The sequence below is a fragment of the Arvicanthis niloticus genome, chromosome 20, assembly GCF_011762505.2.
Source record: "Arvicanthis niloticus isolate mArvNil1 chromosome 20, mArvNil1.pat.X, whole genome shotgun sequence".
In the NCBI taxonomy this organism is placed as follows: domain Eukaryota; kingdom Metazoa; phylum Chordata; class Mammalia; order Rodentia; family Muridae; genus Arvicanthis; species Arvicanthis niloticus.
The window spans coordinates 40,220,212-40,245,115 of NC_047677.1; the positions used below are offsets into that span (position 1 = coordinate 40,220,212).

Below are 24,904 nucleotides of genomic sequence, written 5' to 3' on the forward strand. Positions count from 1 at the left end.
CAACAAACCGTCAGAGAAGCAGAGGAGGCATGAACAGCACAGCAAACTAGCTGTATCTCTTGATATGTTATGTCTATATTTATACCAGCTATTAACAAATATACATTCTTCTCAAGCATCCATGCCTTTTCCAAAACTAAATCCATTTGTTTATTTAGACACTCACTGCATTGCCTCCGTCTGTAGCGAGCACTTTCCCTACGGAGCCACTGCCTAAGCTGCGAGCTCTCTATCTCCCTCCCCTCCCCAAGTCTCTCTGTGTCGCCATGGAACCTCTCTGCAGACCAGGCTAGCCTCTAACTCGCAGACGTCTGCTTGTGTCTGCCTCCTTAGTGGTAAGATTAAAGGTGTATATGCCTTTTTTTTTTTTTTTAACTTAAAAGGAGGGAAAAAGCATAAATAAGCTTAGCAATGAAAAACGGGGAAACTGCTTGAAGTTTAACAAGGCAACACCTCTATTCCAAAATGTACGACTCGAGGGAAAAATCTATAAATCAATAAATAATCAGAGTTAACAGTAGCTAAAATGTACAGACAGAAAGAGGATTTGGGGCTAGGAAAGGGAAACGACAAACTCCTGCCCATGGGTCACGTCTAGAGTGTCGGTGTTTGTATGAGATAAGAAGAGTGTACTGGAAGTTAGGGGTAGAGGGAAGAGTAGGGTGGACGGGGTGGGAGCTGAATACGAAACTACACTGTATGAAACCTTCAAAGAATAAAAATGTTATTAAAAAATAACAGCATAAATGCTGTTAAAATATAAACATTTTAAATGCTGAAATAAAAAAAAAGAAAAACTATTTTGTAGTTAGTTAGACACAAAGCTGAAATCCCAGCTACTTGGGAGACTTGAAAAAAGAGAGGTCAAAGTTCAAGGTCTGCCTGGTTAAGTTCATTGCCAGTCTGTGCAATGCAGAGAAATCCTGACTCAAATAAAAACAAACAAGGCCGGTTACACCTCAGTGGCACAGTGCTTGCCTGAAACGCACAAGCCCTGTGTCTCTAACACCATCATAAAATCCAAACTATTTCATAAGAAAAGAAAAGAAACGGGAAATTCAGCTTTAACCTCCACGGGCCCTGTTGCCTTTGTAGTATTTGAGAGTCTGAGGAGCTGCACAGACCCTCTTCCCACAAATCCTCTCTTCTTTACAGAAAAAAAAAAAAAAAAAATCCTGTGACCAGGTGCTGACAGAGAGAAATAAAACAGAGAACTATAAAGAGAGGAAAGAAAGGAGGAAATAAAGTTATCCATAGACTACAATCATTAACACAGAAAATTCATCAAGTCCACAACCCAGTACAACTAACCAAATAGTAAATTAAGAGGCTATGTCTAAGACAGATTTCTTTTTAAAATGTTCCAATATGTCTGCAAAACAAGATAGGAAAAAAAAAAACCTAATACAAGTATGTACTTGCAGTAGGGAGTTTTTTAAAGATACCCAGGGTTGGAAGTTTAAGGTACCTGCAGACCACGTGCCTGGCACATACAAGGCATTCTTGCACCCCCAGAACCACATACAAAAACTCAGTCTTCAAACAAAATGCACATAACTGAAATAAGAAACGGGAACATAAAAGACTGAAATAAATGGAGAGATATACTATTTTTGACTAAGGAGTTCAATTTGGACACTTCTCTCCCATATCTCTAAGACCACTGATCCAATCAAAATTCCAGGGAGGGTGCAGTTTCTCAGAATTTTATGATGCACTTATCTTACAACATTACGGAAGGAGGAGCTAAGAATATCCAAAAGAATATGATGGGGAAAAAAGGTAAGGACATGAATCCTAATAGTTACCAGACTACCTATGGCACCAGCACAGGAGTAGACAGGCTCCTTACACAGTGCCTAATGATAACTCCTGTGTACCTATGAGAGATGAAGGAGCCTTAGGTCCAGTAGGAAAAGTCTTTAATAATGAGCTCAAACCAACTGGCCATCCATATGTGCAGCTGGACCTGCCTTGACTTGTAAACAAACATCGGCATGGAATGAAGAACACATGTAACAAGCCAGGAGAAATCTTTACAATTGTGTGTGTGTGTGTGTGTGTGTGTGTGTGTGTGTGTGTGTGTATGTGTGTGTGTGTGTGTGTGTATGTGTGTGTGTGTGTGTGTTTCGTTGTTTACTGACAGGGTCTCATGTGCTGAGGTGACTCTGAACTCCTGACCGTCCTGCCTCATTACCCAAGTGCTGGGATTCCAGGCATGTGCTATGATTTCTTTTGGCTTTCCTTCCTTCCTCTCTTCCTCTACTGTTTACGTTTATTTACTTGCTTTATGGAGAAAAGGGTACTTGCACACTGTGACACATGTGTGAGGGACTCAGCTCTCTCCTTCCATACTGTAGGTTCTAGGGAGCAAACTCAGGCCATCGGGATTGACAGCAAGTGCCTTTCCCCCCTGGCCCAGAGAAGGACTGCTTAAGTGGGGACATTACAACAATAAAGGAAAAGCCTGGTGAGTTGATATTAAATGTTTACATTCTGGCTGGATGTGCGGGTCAGGCCTATACTCCAAGCACTCAGAGGGTTGAATCATGAGTAGCCGGAGTTTAGTATAGGCGACATGGTGAGACTCTATCCCAAAAGACAAAACAAGAACTTCAAAATTCTGTAAATGAGGCATCACACAAAATTAAACCACAGCAGCTGCAAGAAACAAACAGCTGCCAAGGAACGGTTCGTAATGTATGTGCCAAGTACAGTAAAAGTGGTGGGACACACCAGACAAGGACTGGACATCTGTATAGAACCAAAGTAGGGGGATGGGACAGAGAATGTTAAGTTCACAGGAAAACTTACAAATTTTATGAGCAGCCAAATTATGAAAGAGAAAACCAAGGATCAAGGAACATAAAAAGGTATAGGCATAGAGGAAGCCCCGAGTGAGGAAAGCCCCAGTGAATGTGTATTTTGATGTGGGCACTGCCAGTTGAAGGTGCCAAGGCCAACTGACCCATGGAACACTGGCAAAGCCATTACCCATATGGGCCAGGCTCAAGGGTAATAGCAAGGCTTTTCTCTGGTACAGGTTCCGTCCCCAGGTGTATCCAACCTGAGACTGATGGTCTACAGAGACCTACTATCAAACTAAGCTACTCACCCCACTGCGCCGGGCCTAACGGACATGCTGAAGGTCCAGGATGGTGGCAGGGTGGTAGAGGGACAGTTAAGAGAACTCTTAACTGATCCCACTTCACTGTCTTTCTTTATTCTCTCATAGTCCCTATCCGGAATTCCAGAACCCAAGCTGCAAAGGATGTGGCAAAAAATGTACTCAACCTCATTAATAATTGTAACACATTACCAAGAATAAAGATCAATGGAATTCCTCTTGGATCACTATCAGTGTTTAAGTCTATATAGTAAAGGGGCTGACAAAGGGTCTGGGGAGATAGCACAGAACAGAAAGTGCTTGCTGTACAGGCATGGAGAGGACTCAAGTTTGATCCCCAGAATTCACATTTAACAAGTGGGGTGTAGTAGGGTATGTGCTTGTTAATCCCAGCACTGAGGAGACAGACAGAGGTGGATCCTGGAGCTCAATCCTGCAGCTAGGCAGCCAGCCTAGTGTAAAGAGGCACAGCACAGGGCTGGAGAGACGGCTCAGTGGTTAAGAGCACCAACTGCTCTTCCAGAGGTCCTGAGTTCAATTCCCAGCAACCACATGGTGGCTCACAACCATCTGTAATGGGATCCGACGCCCTCTTCTGGTGTGCCTGAAGACAGCAACAGTGTACTCATATACATTAAATAAATAATTAAAAAAAAAAAAAAAAGAGGCACAGCACAGGAGGAAGGACACCACCTGATGCACTTACACAGGATGCTGGCTGGTTTTATGTCAACTTGATACATGCTAGAGTCATCACAGAGGAAGGCGCCTCAGTTGAGGCAATGTCTCCATAAAATCCAGCTGTAGGGCATTTTCTTAGTTAGTGATTAATGTAGAAGGAGCCATGCCCGAGCTGGTGGTGCTGGGTTCTATGAGAAAGCAGGCTGAGAAAGCCATTAGGAGCAAGCGAGTAAGCAGCACCCCTCCATGGCCTCTGCCATCAGCTCCTGCCTCCAGGTTCCTGCTCTGTTTGAGCTCCTGCCCTGACTTCCTCCAGTGATTGAAGTATAGCCTTTATTTAAATAAACCCTTTCCTCCTCTTGGTCATGGTGTTTCATCAAAGCATTAGTAACTCTAAGACACGCAGGTTCTGGAGATCTGAACTCTGGCCCTCATCCTTATACAGCAACCACTGAACCGTCTTCCCAGCTTCTCTTCATGAGAGAGCCGCCCTGAGACCTCCTAGGAGCTGAGAGTGTCTCTGCACTCTGGCAGGGCAATGAAGCAGGTGGATTCCTGGAGAGCATTACAGGCTTTGCAAACTATCAACTCTATGCATACAAAAGCTCTGTACAAAGTCTCCTTCAACTGATGGCTAAACTTGGTTGTCAACTTGACTATCTCTAGAATCAACTAAAACCCAAACTTCTGGGCTGTTCTGTGATGGATTTTCTTGATTATGTGAGGTGGGAAGACACACCCTAAATCTAAGCTATATGTTCTCATAGCAGCCCACATAAAAGGACACGGAAGAAGGAAACTTTGCTTTTTTTGCCTGCTTGCCCTCGTTCTCACTGGCAAGTTTATCTATCCTGTTGCAGCAGTTGGTATTAAAACTGTAACTTCTGGGGCTGAAGAGATGGCTCACTGGAGTACTGACTGCTCTTCTAGAGGTCCTGAGTTCAATTCTCAGCAACCACATGGTGGCTCACAACCATCTGGAATGGGATCCAATACCCTTTTCTGGTGTGTCTGAAGACAGCTACAGTGTACTCATATACATAAAATAAATAAATCTTTTAAAACAGTCAACCTTTTCAGGATTCCAACACAAACTGAAACAAGCAGTTCTCCAGGGATCCTCCTGGGCTCTACCCCCATTTTGGGACTGCTAAGTCACCCAACCTCATGGACTAAACAACCACTGGATTCTCAGCATTTCTGCTGTGAGACAGACATCAGTGAACTACCCAAACTATGGCCTGTAAGTCAGTTTAATAAGTTTTCTTTAATATCAGTTCCATCAAATCTGTTCCTCTAGAGCCCCGACTCACACAAACCTGCATCTATTTTGTGCCAGGTGCTACACTAAGCACTTGAATTCAGCAATGAACCAAGTGAACAATAACACCTACTCTCTAAACTTCACACCAGTGTAGAAAAGTCAAATAATAAAAAACAGTAAGTAAATGACAGGCCCCCTAGTAAGTAGTAAAAATTGGGTGAAGACAGGGCAAACTAGAGCGGCATTGCGGAGGACACTACAGTTACAGTTACAGTTACAAAGGGTATGCCCACCCACCAGAAGTTACCCTGCAGAAGACTTTTTAAAGGGCCAAAAAACAAAAAAATTTTTTAGGCCTTGCAAGCCATACATACTCAGCTTCTTGTCCCTGCCAGTGTATAGTAAAAGCAGCCATAATTGCTACATAAATGAATGCCCCAATAAAACTGTATAAGCAGGTACACAGGCTGGGCTAGATACTCCTCCCTTGGTACACCCAGAAAACTTCATGCTCTGGAATTTGTCTGGCACTAACTGGCTTCCTAATCAGCAGAGACTGGTTCCTACTCCTTATCTCCAGTAAGCTCAGAGCTCGACTACCAGTCAACTGCAGTGGGCAAGTTCAAGACTGTCTATAGTCAGTATAAATAGCTCCTGATTGAACAATGAGGACCTGTGCTGATCCTGATGTATGCTAAAGGCTCAAGGATAACGTGGTCAACTAACTATGGACTAGCATCTTTGAAACCGTGATCCAAAAGAAACCTTTCTTCCTTAAAAGATAATTATTTCTGTTATTTTGTCACAGTAACAGGGGAAAAAAAAAGCCACAGGAACCAGGTTCAGACTTTCTGTAGTAAGTTTCAGTAATTACAGACATATATTAGTCAAAGGTGCACAGTGGAGACCCCTACAGGCAGGCAGACACAAGCCTGAAGGAGTCACTTTGGCTTTTCCCACCTTCCCCCTGCCCCAGCCAGCCTTACACAAGGGGTCACTCACATAGAATCGCAGCAGTGCTCCGTCTGAGTTGCAGCACCAGGACCTCCTGCCCAGGTACTCATGCGCTGTGTTGAGCAGCATGAGGGAAGATGGGAGCATGGGCATCTCCGATATCCCTGGGAAAAGACAGGAGGTTAGTGCAAACACATGCAGCAGCTGGAGGTTGGCGGTGTTACCTCCTCTTCAGGGACTCTTCTGTCTCTCTTATGTGACCACAAAATTTTTTTTCTTTCCTCTTTCTGTCTTCTAAGTAAATACCTAGCTGGCTTTCATAAACAATCTATGTTTATCAAAAATCAACTGAAATAAATCATACATGTTTCTAAATGTAAATGAATACTTCATTCACAAAAAAATAAAACTACCCTGAGAACCAATACTGGCTTCTGGTACACATCTCTCAAAGCACCTTCTGTGCTTTTCAAAGAGGAAGTTACAGTAGTAGGGTCATACTCCATTCACAACTCTGTAAGCCTCCTCTACTTAGGCTTACTTGACTACTGAATCACCACTACATGTCTGTGCATCACTGAATTATTACTACTTTCTCCAAAAGTCCCAGGAGTCTTAGAACTCTGGGCTATACAAAGACCATTAGCACCTTATTTGGGTGCTCTTTTGGGGGGGAGGGAGAGAACAAGTGAATTAAGACAGAATATATTTAAATAGACAACACCAGAAGACATTACACACAGCTATACACAGTTTAAATAGCTTACAAGAATGTATCAGGTCTCAAACAGGGAAGAAAACCCCTTCTCCCCCACCTCCCCCACCCCCAACAAATCCCTTCAAAAAATAAAGGCTGAAGCCATTCCAGCCTTCGTGGGCTCTTCAGTTTCCAGTTTTCTTTTTCTTTCTTTTTTTTTTTTTTTTCAAAGGTTTTGTTTTTATTTTTTGTATGTGTGTCGGTGTCTGCAGCATGTATGTTGGTACCTGTGACAACCAAAATGTTCTGGATCTAGAGTTACAGGCGGCTGTGAGTTGCCTGACAGTCTTACAAATCATGAATTTTCTACTACATAAAACCTACCTAACTCTTCCTTAAAACTAGTTCTAACTCCCCCTCCCCCGGCCCATGTCTACAGAGGTAAAAGAGGCAGCCAAGGCCCCCACCATCAAGATTTCCCTTAAGGCAAAACTTGCTATATCCAGCTGCCAGTTCCTTCACTGTCTAAAGCAGCTGCAGGACTTACTTTATCTGAGGCCGGGCACTTCATGAGCCCACATCCAGGAGGATGACACAGCAGGACAGCTCTGAAAGCCATAGTCACTCCGCCAGCCTGGCCATGGCCTGTTGGGCTAACATCCCAGGTTAACTGCTCCTTCTGCCTGATCCTGCAGCTTTTCACTTCATTCAGTGTCCACTTTGAGTGACTCAGCTCTTAAGGCATCTCACTCACTACTCAGCCAGAAGTGTGCTCAATCCTGTGCCATGTCCTTGGAATTAAGTCTAGTCATGGGAGGATGGAAGTACTCCCCTGCTCCCTTCATTCACAGGACAGGGAACAGTGGAGAGACACAGCACCGTGCCTGCCTGTCCACAGAACCCATCCGCTCTTCCCTGGGTGTGTGGCTGAGGAACTAGACTACTTCCTCCTGCTTGCTTACTTGCCCACAGCTTGCCTGCTTCTTTTCTTTGAGAGAGGCTCTCTCTATGTAGCCCTGCCTATCCTGGACCCTGTTATCTAGATTAGGCTGGCCTAGAATTCACTCACAGAGATCTACCTGCCTCTACCTCCCAAGAGCTGGGATTAGGTGTATATGCATGCCACCATGTACAGCACTTGCTGGTAGCTTTTAGAAAACTCTTTTTGTATGGGTTATTTTCATTTTTATAAGAAAAATAATAAACGTTTATAGTTACATGTTTCCCTACTCAAGTCTTTTGTGAAAACACTCAAGTCTTTTGTGAAAACATTTTAGTACAAATATGTCAAGAGTTCTATAATTTAGTACAAATATGTCAAGAGTTCCTCAGATATTCATCACTAGGCATTTATACTTAAACAAAAATCATTGAGCCGTGACAACGGGTCTCCATGAGGTATGGGTACCCTGAGGTGTGCCTATAGCATGACCTCTAAGAAGTAAATACCACAGAGCTCCAGAGGCTGAACAAGCCGGGCCAGCTCACTAGCATACACCTACTCACAATACCCGGTATAAGGCCACAGGGCCCACCACACAGGGGATAGGAAAGGCCCATCCCTCCAAACCGACAGCCAGCACACCTTCTTCTGTCGGGTTCTGGAGCTGCTGCTGGTGGCACAGGGAGCGGAAAGTGTCTTCCTCCTGCCAGATGATCCTGTGCAGGATGATCCAGGGCAGCACGGAGGAGACACAGGGCTCCTTGGGCTCCTCCTGCACAGCCATGCTGCAGTCGATGACCTGGAAAAGGGCACTGGCATATCACAACATGGCCACCTCACCAGGCCTCTTGTAATGAGCATACACTGTTGTGACTTCCGGAAATGATGAGGCATGCTGTCTGCCTACCCCTACAGCTCTAACATGGGAATACTGCCCTACCAGTATCCCAGTTTATTAGACAGACTCCCAGAATGACCAGTGGGGAATCTCATGCCACACAGAGTTACCGACCAGGACCAACACCCAGGGGAAGTCAGGCATGGAGAAGCTACTGAGCCATGTGGGCATATACAGACACTACCATAAAAGCAGGAGTGGCAACAGGGTTTCATGCACAGGGTGATCAGACATAAGTCCTTAAGGCTTCCAGGTAAATGACTGTGGTATGCCCACACCCAGAGAGGGCAGGGCATGAGGGCATAGGACACATTCACAGGCCAGGATCCCAGAAATGGCCCAGAAAAGCTTCAGCTAAGAAAACAGAAGAGGAAAAGCTGGAGATCAGTGCACCTTGGCACACGACGCAGACAGTATGTGAAGGGTTTAGGTAAGAGAGGAGACATTCGTATTTCAGTTGTAAAAGTTGCCTCTGTGGCAGGATGGTGACTGGACTTAAAAAGTAGAAGGTACAGGAAGGACTACTACAGGGCTTCCATAGCTCATCAAAGAAACGGCAGGAACCTAGACTGTAGCAGAACAAAACAGAGGGTAAGACAACCATAGAGTAGGGAGGCAGCAGTTCGCTCGGGAGGACTTAGCACGGCCAGAGTGTGAGCTGAGAAGACAGCAGAGGGCACTCCAGTGAAGAGTACGAGCCCCAGAGCTGGCCTGGGAAACACAGGAGACTGGGGCCAACCTAGGTGTGAAGTACTAGCCCTCAACCGGAAGTTCTAGGGTAGCGTGTGGCATAAGAAAGCCTGGCAGGAAGCCTGAGCTGGACTCTGGTCCTTGCTCTGCCTCTTGGCACACTAAATGCAGCCAGAACCCCGCTCTAAGCCACTTCCGCATCTCTGGAGCAGGATGCCTGAGGATCTTTGTTACATCATCAACTCTAACCTCTAGACAAAACAGCCCCCAGAAGGTTTGTATCTGTGGACAGCTACCTCCTCAAACTCCACAGTCGCAGGCAGAGAAGCCAATGTGCCCCTCTAGGGTACATAACTCAGTCAGTATCTGTGAACCTCAGAAGGGCTATCAGAGACCACCTGCTGAGACAACATAGGACAAAGAAAAGCTGGGAGTTACCTGAATGAGGTTGTTGGTGAGCCGGACAAGGCCAGTGGTAGAGGATGATTCCTTAAGGATACTGCCACTGCTGTCTGATGACAGTGCCTGCTCGATGCCTAGAAGCAGCTGGGTCACTGTAGCCACCCACTCTTCCTTGGCTGCAGACTCGTTTGAGTTCAGCATCTGCTGGACAGCTTCATTCAGAGCCACGTCAGAACACTCAAAACATTGTCTGTGGTCCTTCAGCCGCAGCAAGGAGTCCTGAGCACAGGAAGCAAAACAAAGACTGTGCTGGCCGCTTGACCTACCACACCGGGACCTCAGGCTGAGACTGGGAGGAAACAAAGGATAGGACCAAAGACCCGGGAGCAGTCCCACGTCAGCCTTTCCACACAGCCTTGAGGCTTCTGAGAGAGCACATTCTGACTTGGGTACAGGGGCAATATGGCAGGCCACCCAACAGGGAGCCTCTAAAAACTTGTTTTACTTTTGTACCTAATCTTCCCATTTATAAATCTAGGCCTCTGTGAACTAGATCATGGAACTGCCAAGTAGCAGAGCTGAGACCAAGTGACTAATTCCCTTTGTAACTAACCTAACCCTAACCCCTAAAACATAAATTATTTTATTGCTACTTCATAACTATGGATGTCTGATATGCAGGATATCTGACATGTGACCTGGGAGAAAGGGTCAGTTGAGAACCACTGCTCTAATAGAACATAACGCTTGTGGTCAGAAAGAACAAAAATGCAGAAGACTAGCTGCCAACTAGTGTTGAAACCAAATTACCACTCTCTGTGGGAAATGCTACCACATACCTAAACAAATAAACAGAAAACAATAAAAAGAAATGAGAATTTCATTAAGAGACTGGGTTCAAAATAAACAGGCAAAAATCAGTAAGGTTAAAAAGTATAGCTAACAACCCAAAATAGTAACATCTAAAAATTAACCGAACGAGAAGGAACTATTTGCTCTACTGAGGAACATAAAAAGCAGCTTGCTAAATCAGGATCCCATTCTTGTATCCCATCCCCTCACGGTGAGAAGGATTGCAAGTTTGATCCCCACCCCAGAAATGGCAAAGCAGCCAAGTTAAAATATGCAAGCCACACAACAAGGCCACTACTGTGGGTGGGTAAGGGCGAGTGTCCCTTCATCCCTGTTGGTGACATCATGGGCTCCCTTCTCCCCTCTAGAGCCTTCCTGGCCACTGCCAGGCACTGAGAGGGACGCCAGCCCTCTGTGCGGAGACCCTGAGCAGACGAGCGCCGTTCCGGCCTACGAAAGGTTCTCTAAGCATACGACACAAGCGCACAGTGAGGACAACCACAGCCGTCTCCCTGAAAGTGTGAGCAGACCCTGAAACCACGTAAAAACTCAGAGGCTGAATATAAAAACAAAACAAAAATAAAGCCATGATTTAATAGCAAATGACACATTGGGGGGAAGAAAAAAGATCCAATGAGAAAAAAATATCTTTAATTAATTTAAAAAAATCATTTCACTCAATAAGAAAACAGGCAGCAACACTTGGAAATCACTTATTCCTAGAAGCAGAAGCTCCACAGTCTATGGCCCAGTCCTCAGAACAGCCCATAATACAGGGCAACACTCCTCCCAAGAAAAAAAGCTTCCGGCTACATCTACTGACAGGAACAAGGTAGCAGGAACAAGATACCATCTGAGCATGAGGGCCATCCTACAGAGTACAGAGGGCTGGCCCGTCCCTCCTTTTTGACACTCATCCCAAACTGGCTCTCCCCTCCACACACTACCATTCTAAGTACCTTTCAGGGTAACAAAGGTCAGACACATTTCACGAGGTCTCAGCAGGGTCCTGCCTCACCCACCCAAGGCCAGGAGCCAAAGCAGTCTCCTACTCCTCTGCACTCTCCTCAAGCCGTCTCTCTCCTCCCCTCCTACCATGGCTGAGAAGAAACATTTGTTCTCACAGCTGTGCCTCTTAGGTAGTTCCCAGTTCAAGAAAGGTAATGATTAAAACGCCAAATGAAAAGGCTGGAATATTACTGTACTCCTTCCAACCAAAAGGGGCAAGACCCAATAGATTAATGTACAGGCGCTATTAGTACATAAACCAAGAGACACAGTTCAGGCTGGCCATGTCTGTGTCGATTGGACTCAGGACAGGGGAGTGGTAACGATGACAGAGCACTCCACAAAGCCGGTGTGCGGCTGGCACAGCAGCAGCGGCATCAACAGGAGGGCACACATGACTCCACATGCAATGCCAGTGCTCTTCTTCAACAAGCGGGAAAACGTGCGCGTATTTCTTACTCTTTACACTGTAAGCTAAAATGAATAAAACGAAGCTCTACATTATCACGGAGATGAACACATGAGTGGAACGGTGGAGGATATCTTTAACCATTCTTTCCTCCTGTCGGGCAAAAACTGCAGCCAACTGTGAGCTCACCTTAAGTCGCACTAATATAAAATCTCAACTCCTAGGATCTAGCATTATCCAATCTTGATCATATCTTTGGTCTGGTATCATTTTAGGTGGTAGGCTAAAAGCTCCCACTTCTCTCTTTTGGTTCTGTGTTTTCATACACAAGTAGAGGTGATGTAAACATGGATGGGGACCCAAGCGTAAGCACATACCTGCAGCAGAAGCAGCTGGGCTGGCCTCTCAGGAATGGAAGTCATAAACTCCAGGTGTTTGGCTCGGTCAAACCCACTGGTACACAAAGTGGGCCGGAGCAGATGCACCACAGCCTTGTAGTCACCTGCCTCAAACAGCCGCTGAATCTCCTCCAGGGACTGGCACCTTTCCAGAGACTTCAGGTTCTTCTCAATCTGAAAAGGATCCCAAGTGCTGTCTGCCGGCAAATCCCTCACCTCCTCCCTGCACTCAGCCACTGTCTGAGTCAGCCCATCCGAACAGGAAAGACAAGCTAATACTCCAGCACTCCATTTCATCCAAACTACAGTAAGCTACCTCACTTAAGATGTATCAGTGTCCACACAATGTGTACACACCTTCAAAACTATTTACATTTATGCCAAAGTATACTCAAGTAAAACCAAACACACTGCCACTGAAGAAGCAGGAGCGTTCTCTAATAGTATCTGCCAAGACAGTGGGAAAGCTTCATGGTCACTGCTCAGCAAACCAGACTTGAACAACCACAGACTGCCAGGGTGCCAGAGGGTTGACACACATTATTGACTCACAGGGCCCTTCCCCCACAGGAGGCCCAATGCATCCTGACTCAGGCAGCAGTGTACCTGGTCTTATCCTAAAACAAAGGCAGAGGAATCCAAAAGCTACTCTGAGCCATGTGAAACATCACAGATGACGAACTGCGGCCGGCAGAGAGAGCACAGCGAGAAGGGGACCATCAGAAGCTGCCTGGCACGCACTGTGTACTGTTCTCCCCCCACAGCTGGGTCAGCATGCTCTGCATGGCTAGCACATCCCTCCATCGCTGCTAGGGCTGCCGCTGCCCAGAAGAGAAAGAGGAACAACAACTACTTGTACACCGTGCTTGCGTGAAGCTTCCACACTTGATGATGGACAAACTCCTTGCCCTGCTTCACTCCCCTTCCAGGACCTTCTGCTCAGCACCTGGGCATCTCTTATTCCACAGGAGCAGATCAAGTCGGGTCTGATAGATTAACTCAGAGTAAGTCTTCCACTGAGAAAATACCATTAAAGGCTTCCACTCACTTCCTCCAGAGAAACAACGGAGTCATTATGAAGGTTGGGTAGCCGGATGACAATGTCCCCTTGCTCAGCCCCTGCCTCCGCTTGGATAGCACTGGAGCTCTGGAGTATTTCTGTGCAGATATCATAGTTCTCCAAGGCTTGTTCCATGTCTCCCTGGTCAGAAGAAAAAAGAAGAAATGGGGGCAAAAGGTAGAGAAGTAATTGTGTTATGTCGGGTCCTATACATTCCAGATCTCACTAGATGCAGACACCCTTAAGTTGGTTTTTACTTATTTGCTTAAAGACAGGGTCTCATAGTCCAGGCTGATCTGGTACTAGCTCCTGCAGGCTGACCTTAAACTCCATCCCTCTAAGTGCTGGGATCACAGACGTGCCCCACAAAGCTAGGTTTTTAACTCAGTATAGCTGTCCTCGTACCTCACCCCAGAAAAGGGCTTTCCAGAAAAGTGGGGCTAACCAAATATTTGTTGACTGAGTAAGTGAATGAGCGATCCATGCCTCAACTCTGTGAAACACAGTATCACTAACCCATGTCACAGGTGAAGACACCAATGCCAGCTCAGCACAGCCAGGTGTCATACAGACCTGGAGTTAAAACCAAGGCCGATCCGAAGTGTAGAACTGATAGCCTTCACATTAAGTGTGTTGCTTCCCTCAGACCGAGCTGCTGCAGCTGCTGAAATCTGGCTGCCTTTGACAGTCTCCAGTGCACCAATGCTGGCACTGATGGCTACTGGGGAAGTGCCAAGCCACTCTGGCCTTCCCAGCAGGCTCTGAGGAGGAGCTCCTCGAACCCTCAAAGACAGATGAGCCATTCCTTTTGGAGAGCCCTGTTCCATTCCTGACACTTGCCTGAGCTTTCTCAGGAAAACAGAAAGGGTCAATCGAGGCAATCCTGAGAAGGGCTGCGAGGGAACACAGCATGCATCCCTCCCAACGCTCTGTGGTGGGCATGGAGGTGCTGTCCACAATGGCAGTCATGTCTGGGCTGCCGGCATGCTGGCAGTTCCCCACCATACCCCACGTCCTCACCCAAGCCCAGTAGGGCTATGGATGCATATTGCCTCAATACGGCCAATTCTCTGCCCTTCCTGCACGACATGCGACTAACCTGTAGTGCCAAGAAACGCGCCTTCAGCCAGTAAACTCGCACAACAAACTCCAGCCAGCCATCCTCAAACAGGTCCCGCTGAGATGATGCAAATGACAGCTGCAGGAGGTCACCCAGGCAGTGGGTTCCTGGGAAGTCAGGCCCAAACCTGCCTGTCACCACACCAGCAGGGCAGTTCCGAGGAGATACTAAAAACCATCAGAGCAACATGAAGCCCTCATGTACACCATCCCAACACCCTCCTGCTGCAGAGGCCACCTTCTGCCCTCCCTTAAGTGTCCATAATGAGGTACTCTGAGACGTCAGAGAATTATAGCCCGTGAGCAGCAGGACAGAGAGTAGTTCAGCTGGTACAGGTGCAGAGACCATGAGAGAGAGAGAGAAAGAGGGCCACTAACTTCCCTGACTGAATCTGAGCTTATCTGCACTCTGCCAGGTGGAATCCACAAGAAGGATCTGAGAGAACTGCTGAGACACACAGTACTGAGTAGTCACTCCAAAGCCAGCACTCTATCCCCTCAAGTTCCAAATAACAGCAACAGCAGGTTGGTTCATGTTACACCTGCCTCTGTTGCTGCCTTACAAGTGTGGGGATTTATCAGATACTTAAAAGCTGTCTCAGAGAAGATGTCCATACTGCATGACCCAGCACCCCCACTTTAGCTTCCCTCAACCTTCTGGGGTTCAGAAAAATCACCACACCAAGAACCAGATGCCTCCTCTTACCTGTGGAGCTTCTGCCCTTGGTCAGTAACCACTGGTCCAGTTGGAGCTCCATGCAGCAGAGAGACATCAGCATCATGTCCTGTAGGACAGGAAGCAGAGGCAGGGATAAATTCACAAAGATTTGCCAAATAATTGAAGTGGCCATATAAATTTAACATTTTAGGATAGGGTCTCATGTATCCTAAGCTCGGCCTTAAAATGACTCTGCAGCCATCAGGTGACCTTGAACTTCTGTGTCTCTTGTTCTCATCTCCTGAGGACTGGGTCACAGGCATGGGCCACCAGAGTCAACTGTTTGTTCCAGGGCTGAGGGAACAACCCAGAGCTTTGTGCATGCTTCGCAAACATTCTACTAACTGAGCTACACCATCAGTACTAATATTTACTGTTTACAAACCTGTTTAAAATGTATTTATATATTTTTCCTCTTTTTTAAAGAATTATTTATTTATTTTATGTACGCACATGCTATAGCTGTCTTCAGATACACCAGAAGAGGGCATCAGATTCCATCACAGATGGTATGAGCCGCCATGTGGTTGCGGGGAATTGAACTCAGGACCTCTGAAGGAGCAGTCAGTGCTTTTCACCACTGAGCCATCTCTCCAGTTGTGTTAGACTGTGTGTATGTGTACATGTGTGTGTGGTGCGCGTACGTGTGCGGTGGCACGGGTGTAGAGGATTGGAGAGCCATTACATGGGTTCCAGGGACCACACTCAGGTTGTCAGCGGTTGTACAGCAAGCTCTTTTACCCACTGAGCCATCTTCTGCTGCTCCTGAATTTACTTTTGATGAAAAGACAATTCTTCCTTCAACCTATTTGTTAGTTACGAAACAACAATCAATGGCTAGTTGACAGGATATTTAGATAAACAAGGGATGGCTCTACCAAGAGAGAAAGCAGCCTGTTACCTCACTTCTGCACCAGACCAGACATGGGCTATCCACCTTTAAACACTCAAAAGTACCAGCAGTGTGATGTGACATCCTCAGAGCACTAAGGAAGCTAAGACTCGGGGACAGGGCACTTCCAGCAAGCATAGCATAGCTAGGAAAAGGTCAGCCCCATTCCTGGATTCCAAATGCTGGCTCCTACTGATTCACAGTGTTCCTGGAGGGAACAAGGCCAGTGAGAAAAAAGCTACTTGGAGGTATCCCAGTGAGGTTTGCTTAGCAAGGAAGCAATGGCTCTACAGGCATGTCAACTCCAGCCTGACTCTCAGCTAGAAAAATTACCTGGATTGGGCCCCAGAGTACTTTGAATGAGAATGGCCCCACAGGCGCACAAGTTTGAATACTTGATCCCCAACTGGTCAAACTGTTAAGAATCATAATGTATGGCCTTATGGGAGAAGGTGTGTGACTGGGGGCAGGCTTGAGCTCCTGGCTATTTGTGGAGATGTAAGATCTCAGTTGCTGCTTCAGTCCCTTGCCTGCCTGGCTGCCTACTGCCACACTCCCTACCATGATGGTGGTTTCTCCTACCCCTCTGCAACTGCAGGTCCCAGAAACCCTCTTTCCTATTAACTTGCCTTGGTCATGGTGTCTTAACACAGCAATAGAAAAATAACTAAAACAGCCCCCGATGGCTCTTGTTCTCCTACCTCAACATCTGGCATTCTACCTTCAAGAAGAGAAGTGGGTCGGATAGCCTGTGTCTCCTTAAGCTCTAGAGAACATTACAGCAGGTGCCTGGGATACAGAATGCAGTGGACAGGATTGAGTGAGGCTTGGCCCTCAACTGCTGGAGGCCCCATTACTCCCTAAACACCCGACCTAGCTTTTATACTACTGTTTTCTCAGCTGATACATATAGGAACAGGGCTGGGGATACAGTCCAGTGGTAGAGTGCTTACCCAGCATGGACAAGTCCCCCAATACCATGCATGCACACAAAAACCTTTTTAAAATTAGTAATACATCCTAGCTTTTCAAATATAGCCAAAGGTTCCTTTTCTTTTCCCTGCAACCTCTCCCATCTCAGTAAACAACACTAGAAGCCCTCCCCATGGCTTCTTCCTCCTCATGTCCAGATGTCTGGTCAGCTGTGTTCAAGAATCTCGACTTCATTGCACTGCCACTAATAGAACCCATGACCACTGAGGCTCAGCTGGCAACAGCCTCCTCCAATCGGCTCTGCTCACTCTTATCACAGAGTACTGCAATCAGTCATTAGGGCTCTTTGGGGCACAAGACAGGCCATGTGATTCCCTGCCTCAAACTACACAACGGCCCAGGTCCTAGACTCTGATCAGCCCTGAACCTGTGGAAGCTCCCTGTCACTGGCTCCAAGTACCACGACACTTAACCTTGATGTGCGTGTTGCTGCAGTCCCTCAGCAGTGGGTTGGGCAGGCTGGTGCTATGCCTCCTCCAGCTGTGGTAGACGCTAAGAACGACGTCCGCCAGGCCTGGGGGCCACTTGAGCAGGAACTTGTGGCCCATGCTCTTCAGATAGCGCATCATGAGCTCCAGGACGCCCCCATTGGTCAGGTTCTCCATCAGGAACGCATGCACATCCTGCTTCTCTGTCCACACAGGGAAAACAACCTCAGCAAACCAACAGGCCCTCCTGGGCCCAGCGTCTCTTCTCTTTGGAAGAGGACAGCTTGTGTCCAGCCTCCCCCACTCAATCTAGGTGAAAATAAAGTCACTGAAGTATTGATGCCAGGCTACCAGGGTTCAATGTTGGCTCCAACCCTTGGCAGTGGTGAACAACCCTCTCCAAGTCCACATGTCTAAGATGAACACCAAAAGAACTGACTGTGCTGCATGTGCAGTGAATGAGATCGTATGCACAAGACAGTGTTTGGGACACGGCACACAGAGAACAGACGTGATAACACACGTTAACGTACAAAGGGAGGCCCCTCAATCCAGTGTTAAGTTCACAGCAGCACAGCAAGTATGCACCTGGACCCTCAGCTGACCACAGGCAGCTCCCTCACCAATTCTTTAAAGGGATTATTTATTTATTTGATACATGTGAGTACACTGTTGCTGTCTTCAGACACACTAGAAAAGGGCATCAGATCCCATTACAGATAGTTGTGAGCCACCATGTGGTTGCTGGGAATTGAACTCAGAACCTCTGGAAGAGCAGTCAGTGCTCTTAACCCCTGAGCCATCTCTCCAGCCCCCTCCCATTTGTTTTAAAAGACTTCAGCCACTCTTATGAAACACCCCAGAACCATTCTGCTGAGCAAAGCCAGGCAGGCTACAGGCTGATGCAGGGGACTGCCCAGCAGTGACTGATCACATTGTCCATTCCTACCAGATTCCATGAATGTAGCTGAATCAAAGGACAGTCGATGAGGTCCCACATTCGAGAAGCTCTCCAGTTTGGCTTCTGACTGAACTTCATAGTTATTAAATGGATCATCTTCCTCCTCAGGGTCCAGTTTCCTTAACCTACATGAAACATGCTAAAATCATGAAAGCCATACAGCTCGCTGTGACAGAGCATCCCAACTCCTCCTAGTAGAGCAACTGAATCGAGCCGAGAAAACATTTACTGAAACAGATGGGTGAGAACATCCACACCCAGGCCCCCAGGAGCCACCGCGTCTCTGCAGACTTCTGTGACTGACTGGTCCCCACACTTGTTCATTTATACCATCCACAGATGGCTGCTGAGCTGCAGCCATGTGCCAGGCACACAACCACAAACACAGGGAGCTGGCCAACAGGAAGTCCATCTCTTAACTGGAGAGGTAGTCCATAAGCAGGCGAAGCACAAACAACCCAAATAAGGACCACCACCAGCAACTGCTTCAGACAGTCACAGGGACTGTGTGTTGGAGAGCCGAATCAGAGGGAATGCTCTTCCAGCTGACAACTGGGAAGAGCTGAGCATAAGCAAGAGTTCCAGACCAGGACAAAGGGAACACAGAGGTGCTGTGGGGCCTAGGGCTGCCCAGAGCAGGGACACAGCACACCCATCTGAGCACCTCACACTGCAGCCACCGTCCTATAGACTTTTCTAAAGACCATGTTTTGGCCACCCTTGTAGCACCTCTATAGCATAACATTCAGGGGCCTATAAACCCACTATTTACTGCACGTACACTCCAGCAAGACTCCAGCAAGCAAGCTATCATACTGTTACAGGAAAACCCAAAGTAATGAATACTCAAACCTCACAGAAACTGACTCAAATACAGTAGACACAACTCTACATACACAAGGCAGGAAACAGAGCCAGGGTGTGACAGCCGGGCTAAGAGGGGGACAGGGTCACCAACCCCACCACACTCCTTCACTCTTCCAAAGAGCAACTTTTTCCTGCACTACACCTCAGGAGGAACTACCAGACAGCATCACATCTCTACCTTGGTTTGGTCCTGCCTTTGCTGTGTACTAAACAGAACCCTTGTTCTAAGAATGGTACCCTCATGGGAGAGAAGGCGAGAGGGAACGCAGAGTGGCTAGGTGTGCTGCTCTAAAACGGATGTAAAGTCTGCTAAGGCTTCTAGATTTCTCTTGCACCGTCAGAGTCACTACTGATATAAACTGTCACTGGTCAAAATGACAACCAAAAACTTGAGAACCTGGACAGAGTACTGAGGAAACCCTACTCAGGTATCAGTGGAGGGAGACACAGGAGATGAGAGAGGAAGTCATGGCAAGCCAAAAGCATGCCCCAGATGCTGTGAGGAATGATGGACCACGGCACATTACTTGCTCCTTCACTCTACCAGGACTGGAAAGCGGGGCACCATGAAGCAACCCACTGGCACAATAAATCCCAGAAAGGCCCAGGAGAGAGCGCCGGGCTTCTGAAGAACAGCAAAGCCAAAGCACGAGCAGTAAAAACCCAGGACAGGAAGTAGGGGCCCAGGTCCCTCCTGTTTCTGAAAGCTGGCACCTTCTCCCCTGCAATTCTTTGAGGAACATGAAGAATCAATAAAATGAAGGAGCAGGCTCTCCCTCCATCTTCTCAGAATGCAATGGAACCATGGCAACATAAAGCCAGCCAGGCACACACACACTGAAAGACAGATGGCTTCCTTCCAGGGGTTTCCATAAGTGTCTGCAGCAGCCCTGAAGTACCCCAAGAAAAAGTGGGTACCGTGACTACACGTCCCTGACTCATTCATCTTGTGAGAACTTAGGAAGCCACTAATCCCTAATGGATAAATCAGGTAGCTCCTGTATTCAGGAGGTGAGAAAAATCCAAGCAGTCAGCAGTGAAACCTACACTCTGTATTCAAGCAAACACCATGGGGAAAAGGAAGACAACCGTGGGGAGAGTGCAAATAGCCTGAAAAATGCTGCTGAGAGAAAGAACAGCAGTTTGCAGGTTACATTAGAAAAACCACAGAGTGCCCAGTACCTGGAGGGCAGGAACTTTACTAGAAGCCCCTGGAAATCCACTTTCTCTTCTTTTTTGCACTTGGTGTTTCGGACACGGGCAGACCTCCGCTTTGCTGTCTCTCCACTTTCCTCTAAAGTCTTCTTACGCTTGACCCCTTTCTTAGATTTATCTCCTCCAGAAACATCACCTTCACAAAGAATGACAATTAAAGCATTACACCATGGCAGGAGGATCCCACTGGTCTCCGTCTTTTACCATCCACCAACACTGACATCATCTGTAACAGTCATGAAACCTTTCTTCTCAACAACACGGAGTCCTGAGTCCCTTAATGGTCCTACCCTTCTTGAGCTGAAAAGGCCCTGGGTCAGGGCTCAGGACACTCCTACCTTCAGTACTAAGCAGCTGGGAGAGCCTCTGGGCCGGCACTGGGATGGACAGAGTGAGTGGCACTACCCACCAAACTCCCAATGGTAGGATTAGAGCAAGAGCCCCATGGATTATATAGAGAACAAGGGAAAGTTGTCTTACTCGTGCAACTGAGACATCCAACCACCCATGCTGCAGTCACTCTAACTGCAGTGTTCTTTTGTACAATGGCAGAAAAATCAGAAAACTGCAGGGGAGCTTATGGTACAAACTTTTTACAATTCCAGTGGTAACTAAAATGCACTACCACACATGGCAATGACTTTAATGTTCCCTAAGGCCCAAGAACTTGAAATGCAGACACCTAGCAAGAGAGCAGGACCAGCAGCAAAGACAAAACCAAGGGAAGAGGCACCTGCTTTTTCTGAGACAGGGTCTCTGTGTAACTTTGGCTCTCCTGAAACTCGCTCTATAGACCAGGCTGGCCTACAACTCGCTGAGATCTGCCACCACCACCACCACCTGGCTAGGGGGAAGAGGCAGGTCTATGCCCTGGGGCCAGGCTACAGTTTCCTACAAGGCTAGTTTCCACTCAGGTCACTCTCCACCTTATTTCTTGGACAGTTTTTCACAGGCCCTGCAATACTAGTTGAGCAGTGAGCTCCCAGGATCCTCCTGTCTCCACCTCCCCAGCACTAAGACTCTCGGCCTCTGTCACTGCACTCAGCTTTTTATACAGGTGCTGGGGATTTGAACTCTGTCCTGACGCTTGTAAAGCAAGTGCTTTTACCAACTGAGCCACCTGGAGGCTGGAGCTCTGGTTTTCACTAGGCCACAAAGGCCAGCATGATGTATTTCCCTGGAGATGCCCAGGCCTCCTGCTCTTACTCCTGCTGGGCTCACCATACATAGGCTCTCAAGAATGTGAGACCATGCTGGGCAGTGGTGGCACACGCCTTTAATCCCAGCACTTGGGAGGCAGAGGCAGAGAATTTCTGAGTTCGAGGCCAGCCTGGTCTACAGAGTGAGTTCCAGGACAGCCAAGGCTACACAGAGAAACCCTGTCTCAAAAAATAAAACAAAACAAAACAAAACAAAAAGAATGTGAGACCACAAGGCCTGCTCACCCATAGGAGTGCCTGTGTCCAGCAGGCCAGGACTGTGCAGTGGGAAGCTGGCTGTGGTCACAGAGGTGTAGGAGAGCACAGGCTCAGCCACGGCGACAGTTGGATTGGTGCAAACAGGACTTGGCTGGACCACACTGACAGGTGTAACCACTACAGAGGATGCTAACAGCTGGCTGGGATCCTGGTAATCAGACAAGTCAATCCTCTTCCCAAGGCTGGGTCTTGGAGGCTCACAAGTAGTAAGGTGATTGTACATGGCAAGCAAGCTCTCTCCAAGGCACTTCCACCTGCAAAGAAAGGCCCACCATACCTGTCAGCACCTGCATAGATTCAGCACAATTGTTTCCAGAGCTGTGACTTCCAAGAGCAGGGGAAGGCAGTCAACACTTTGACATCATTATAACCAACAAAATATTGAATCCAACATGTGGTAAAATGGAGACGCCCGAGCCAGAGCAGCTGCAGAGACCGAATGTCTTCCTGCTCCGCACCTCAGCAGAGACCCCTCATGTTCTATTTCCTTACACCATCCCCTACAAAGCAGGGATGCTGTTACCAGATTTTAAGACGCAGCATGTACCCCAGCATCAGGCCTACTGTGAAGGCCCAGTAGAGAAGCTCTGTACCTCAGTGCAATGATCTGAGTAAGGTGCCTGCTGAGGGATGAGGGGTTTGGATTACAACACTGATGGCAGAACATGCTAAACTTAACGACTCAAAATTTAACGTGAGAACTTGTATGTACAGTATGTATGCTTGAGAGAGTCTCACTATGGAGCCCCAGCTGGCCTCAAACTCACTATGCTGTGCAATCTGGTCTGGAAACCGGAGACCCACCTGCTTTAGCCTCCCTAGTTCTGGGATTTTAGGCATAAGCTTGTCCATAATGCCAGAATTTTTAAAGCAAAAAATTAAGCGCCAAGCTTACCCCAACTCCAGTGTCCCACCAATATCATTCTCCTGTCCAGGAAGGAGAGGGCCTCTTATACATTACAGAGCTACTAAGGCTATGCTGAAACCCATCGAACAGAGGAACAGCTCATCAGACCCTGATACGAGCAGACTCAACAGTCAGGGCACACCTGGGACAAACTCCAGGGTTCCAGGTTCCCACCTAGCTGCTGGCTACCAAATGTTAATGTTCTTTCCCCTTCTCAATAGAGAAGACTGAGAAGGACAGGAACATTCCTAGTGACTGGGGTGAGCAGCTTACACACTGGGCATGCTTAAAAGAGCTAAGCTGGTTTGTAGCAGCCTGCAAGCAGGTACATGACTCCAGCTCTCCAGCCACTGTGCACTCCCTATCTTTCCCACCAGCCCCAGGTCTAACCTGGGGTTTCTCCCTCCTGTGCAGGGAGTATCTTACCAGCCAACCTTATATTCCCAGAGAAGGCAGAGACTCACGTGAAGAAAGGGATGGGCTGCACGAGTTTCAGGTCTGGCTCCTTTTCCCGAACGGTCAATGCCTGCCTCTTCTTCCGCAGCCCCAGAGCCTCGTCTACAATGGCCTGTGTCTCTGCTGCACTCACTGACACATCGTGAATTGACATGTCACTAAAAGTATATAAAATGGAGAAATTACAGTGTTAAAGCTAGAGCCAATGCCAAAATTTTATAGACAGTGATACCCTTTAATCAGTAATTTGATATTTCCTGACAGAAATTACAACTTGACTCTGACCTCAAATGGATGGTTATCAGCACTTGTATACCTACAAAAGCCCTTTGTTCCTTCCACAGTTTACAACAGGGTAAAGAGTTTTCATATGTATTAATAGTTGTCACCTTTGGGTCTGAAAAGCCACAGGAAAGAAAAGATTGCCTGCTCCAACAAAGTCAGTAAACAAAGTATGTTCACCAAAATCAATGGTGTCTCCAAAATACAGAAAGATGGGGTCTCAAGGTCTCAGGTGAGCACTCCCAGCCTGAGGTAACCAGCCGGTCCGGGCGGCCCTAGCAGGGCTGCTTCATACAGCCACTCAAGAGACATCTCACCGAACACTCGTTCACTAAAGACATTAGTGAACACAGGGGAGGCTTACAGAGAACACAGCCTGACATGAGTAGCCACTAATCCCCAGCAGGAGAGCTTCAGCAGCCAGGGAACACCTGACCAAAAGAAGGGTGAAGAGATTGAGGAGGAGCACAGAGCTCAGGAAGCTGCAGAGGCACCATCAGAGAATTGCAATGTTAAGGAGAAACGTGAAAAACAGGTAGAGAAGTGGGAACATGGTAGGTGAGATAGCTGTGACTGAAGATCAACTTGGAGAAGAAAGAGTTTATTTCACTAATACATCCAGGTGACAATCCTATGACAGAGGGAACTCACACAGGGCAGGAACCTGGAGGCAGGAGCTGATGCAGAGGCCATGGAGGGATGCTGCTTACTGGCTTGCCCCTCATGGCTTGCTCAGCCTGCTTTCTTATAGAACTCAGGACCACCAGCCCATGGATGGCACCACTAACAGTGAGCTGGGCCCTCCTCTATCAATCAATCACTAATTAGGAAAATGCCCCACAGCCTCACCTACAGCCTAACCTTAGGAAGGCATTTTCTCAATTGAGGTTCTCTTTTCTCAAATGACTCTAACTTACAGACATAAAGTAGACATAAGAAGACATAAAACTAGCAGCAAAGGAGGTTAATCCTGTCAGAGCCAGACTAAAGACACAGGATGCTCACAACAGGGCCAGGGAGGAATGGGCCAGGGATCGGGAGCAGCTCTGACAAAAGGAACCTGAGAGGGAAGAGCAGGAGGAGATAAAGGGAGAGAGGGGGCCCAGGCTGCAGGGCGGGAGCCTCTGGATGATACAGGTAGGAGGGAGCTTTGCTCTGGAGGCATGGCAGGGGTTGGCACACGATCACAGTGTGTTTGGGATACT

General features: G+C 47.4%; 1 protein-coding gene across 7 annotated transcripts in view; it reads right to left on the reverse strand.

Moving 5' to 3' along the window:
• Cabin1 (calcineurin binding protein 1) overlaps positions 1 to 24,904 on the reverse strand; it is a 127,090-nt gene that overhangs the window by 88,957 nt on the left and 13,229 nt on the right. For 6 of the 7 annotated variants that reach the window (XM_034523786.1, XM_076917151.1, XM_034523785.2 and 3 more), the window contains 12 exons: positions 23,426 to 23,575; positions 22,022 to 22,308; positions 20,544 to 20,712; positions 18,483 to 18,619; positions 17,519 to 17,736; positions 15,209 to 15,287; positions 14,483 to 14,670; positions 13,372 to 13,524; positions 12,303 to 12,497; positions 9,693 to 9,935; positions 8,309 to 8,465; positions 6,075 to 6,190 (listed from right to left, as the gene is read on the reverse strand). In XM_034523786.1, coding sequence (XP_034379677.1) covers positions 6,075 to 6,190; positions 8,309 to 8,465; positions 9,693 to 9,935; positions 12,303 to 12,497; positions 13,372 to 13,524; positions 14,483 to 14,670; positions 15,209 to 15,287; positions 17,519 to 17,736; positions 18,483 to 18,619; positions 20,544 to 20,712; positions 22,022 to 22,308; positions 23,426 to 23,575 — 2,092 coding nt within the window. The remainder of the gene's footprint in view (positions 1 to 6,074; positions 6,191 to 8,308; positions 8,466 to 9,692; positions 9,936 to 12,302; positions 12,498 to 13,371; positions 13,525 to 14,482; positions 14,671 to 15,208; positions 15,288 to 17,518; positions 17,737 to 18,482; positions 18,620 to 20,543; positions 20,713 to 22,021; positions 22,309 to 23,425; positions 23,576 to 24,904) is intronic. The other variant, XM_034523787.2, reaches the window with a different exon arrangement.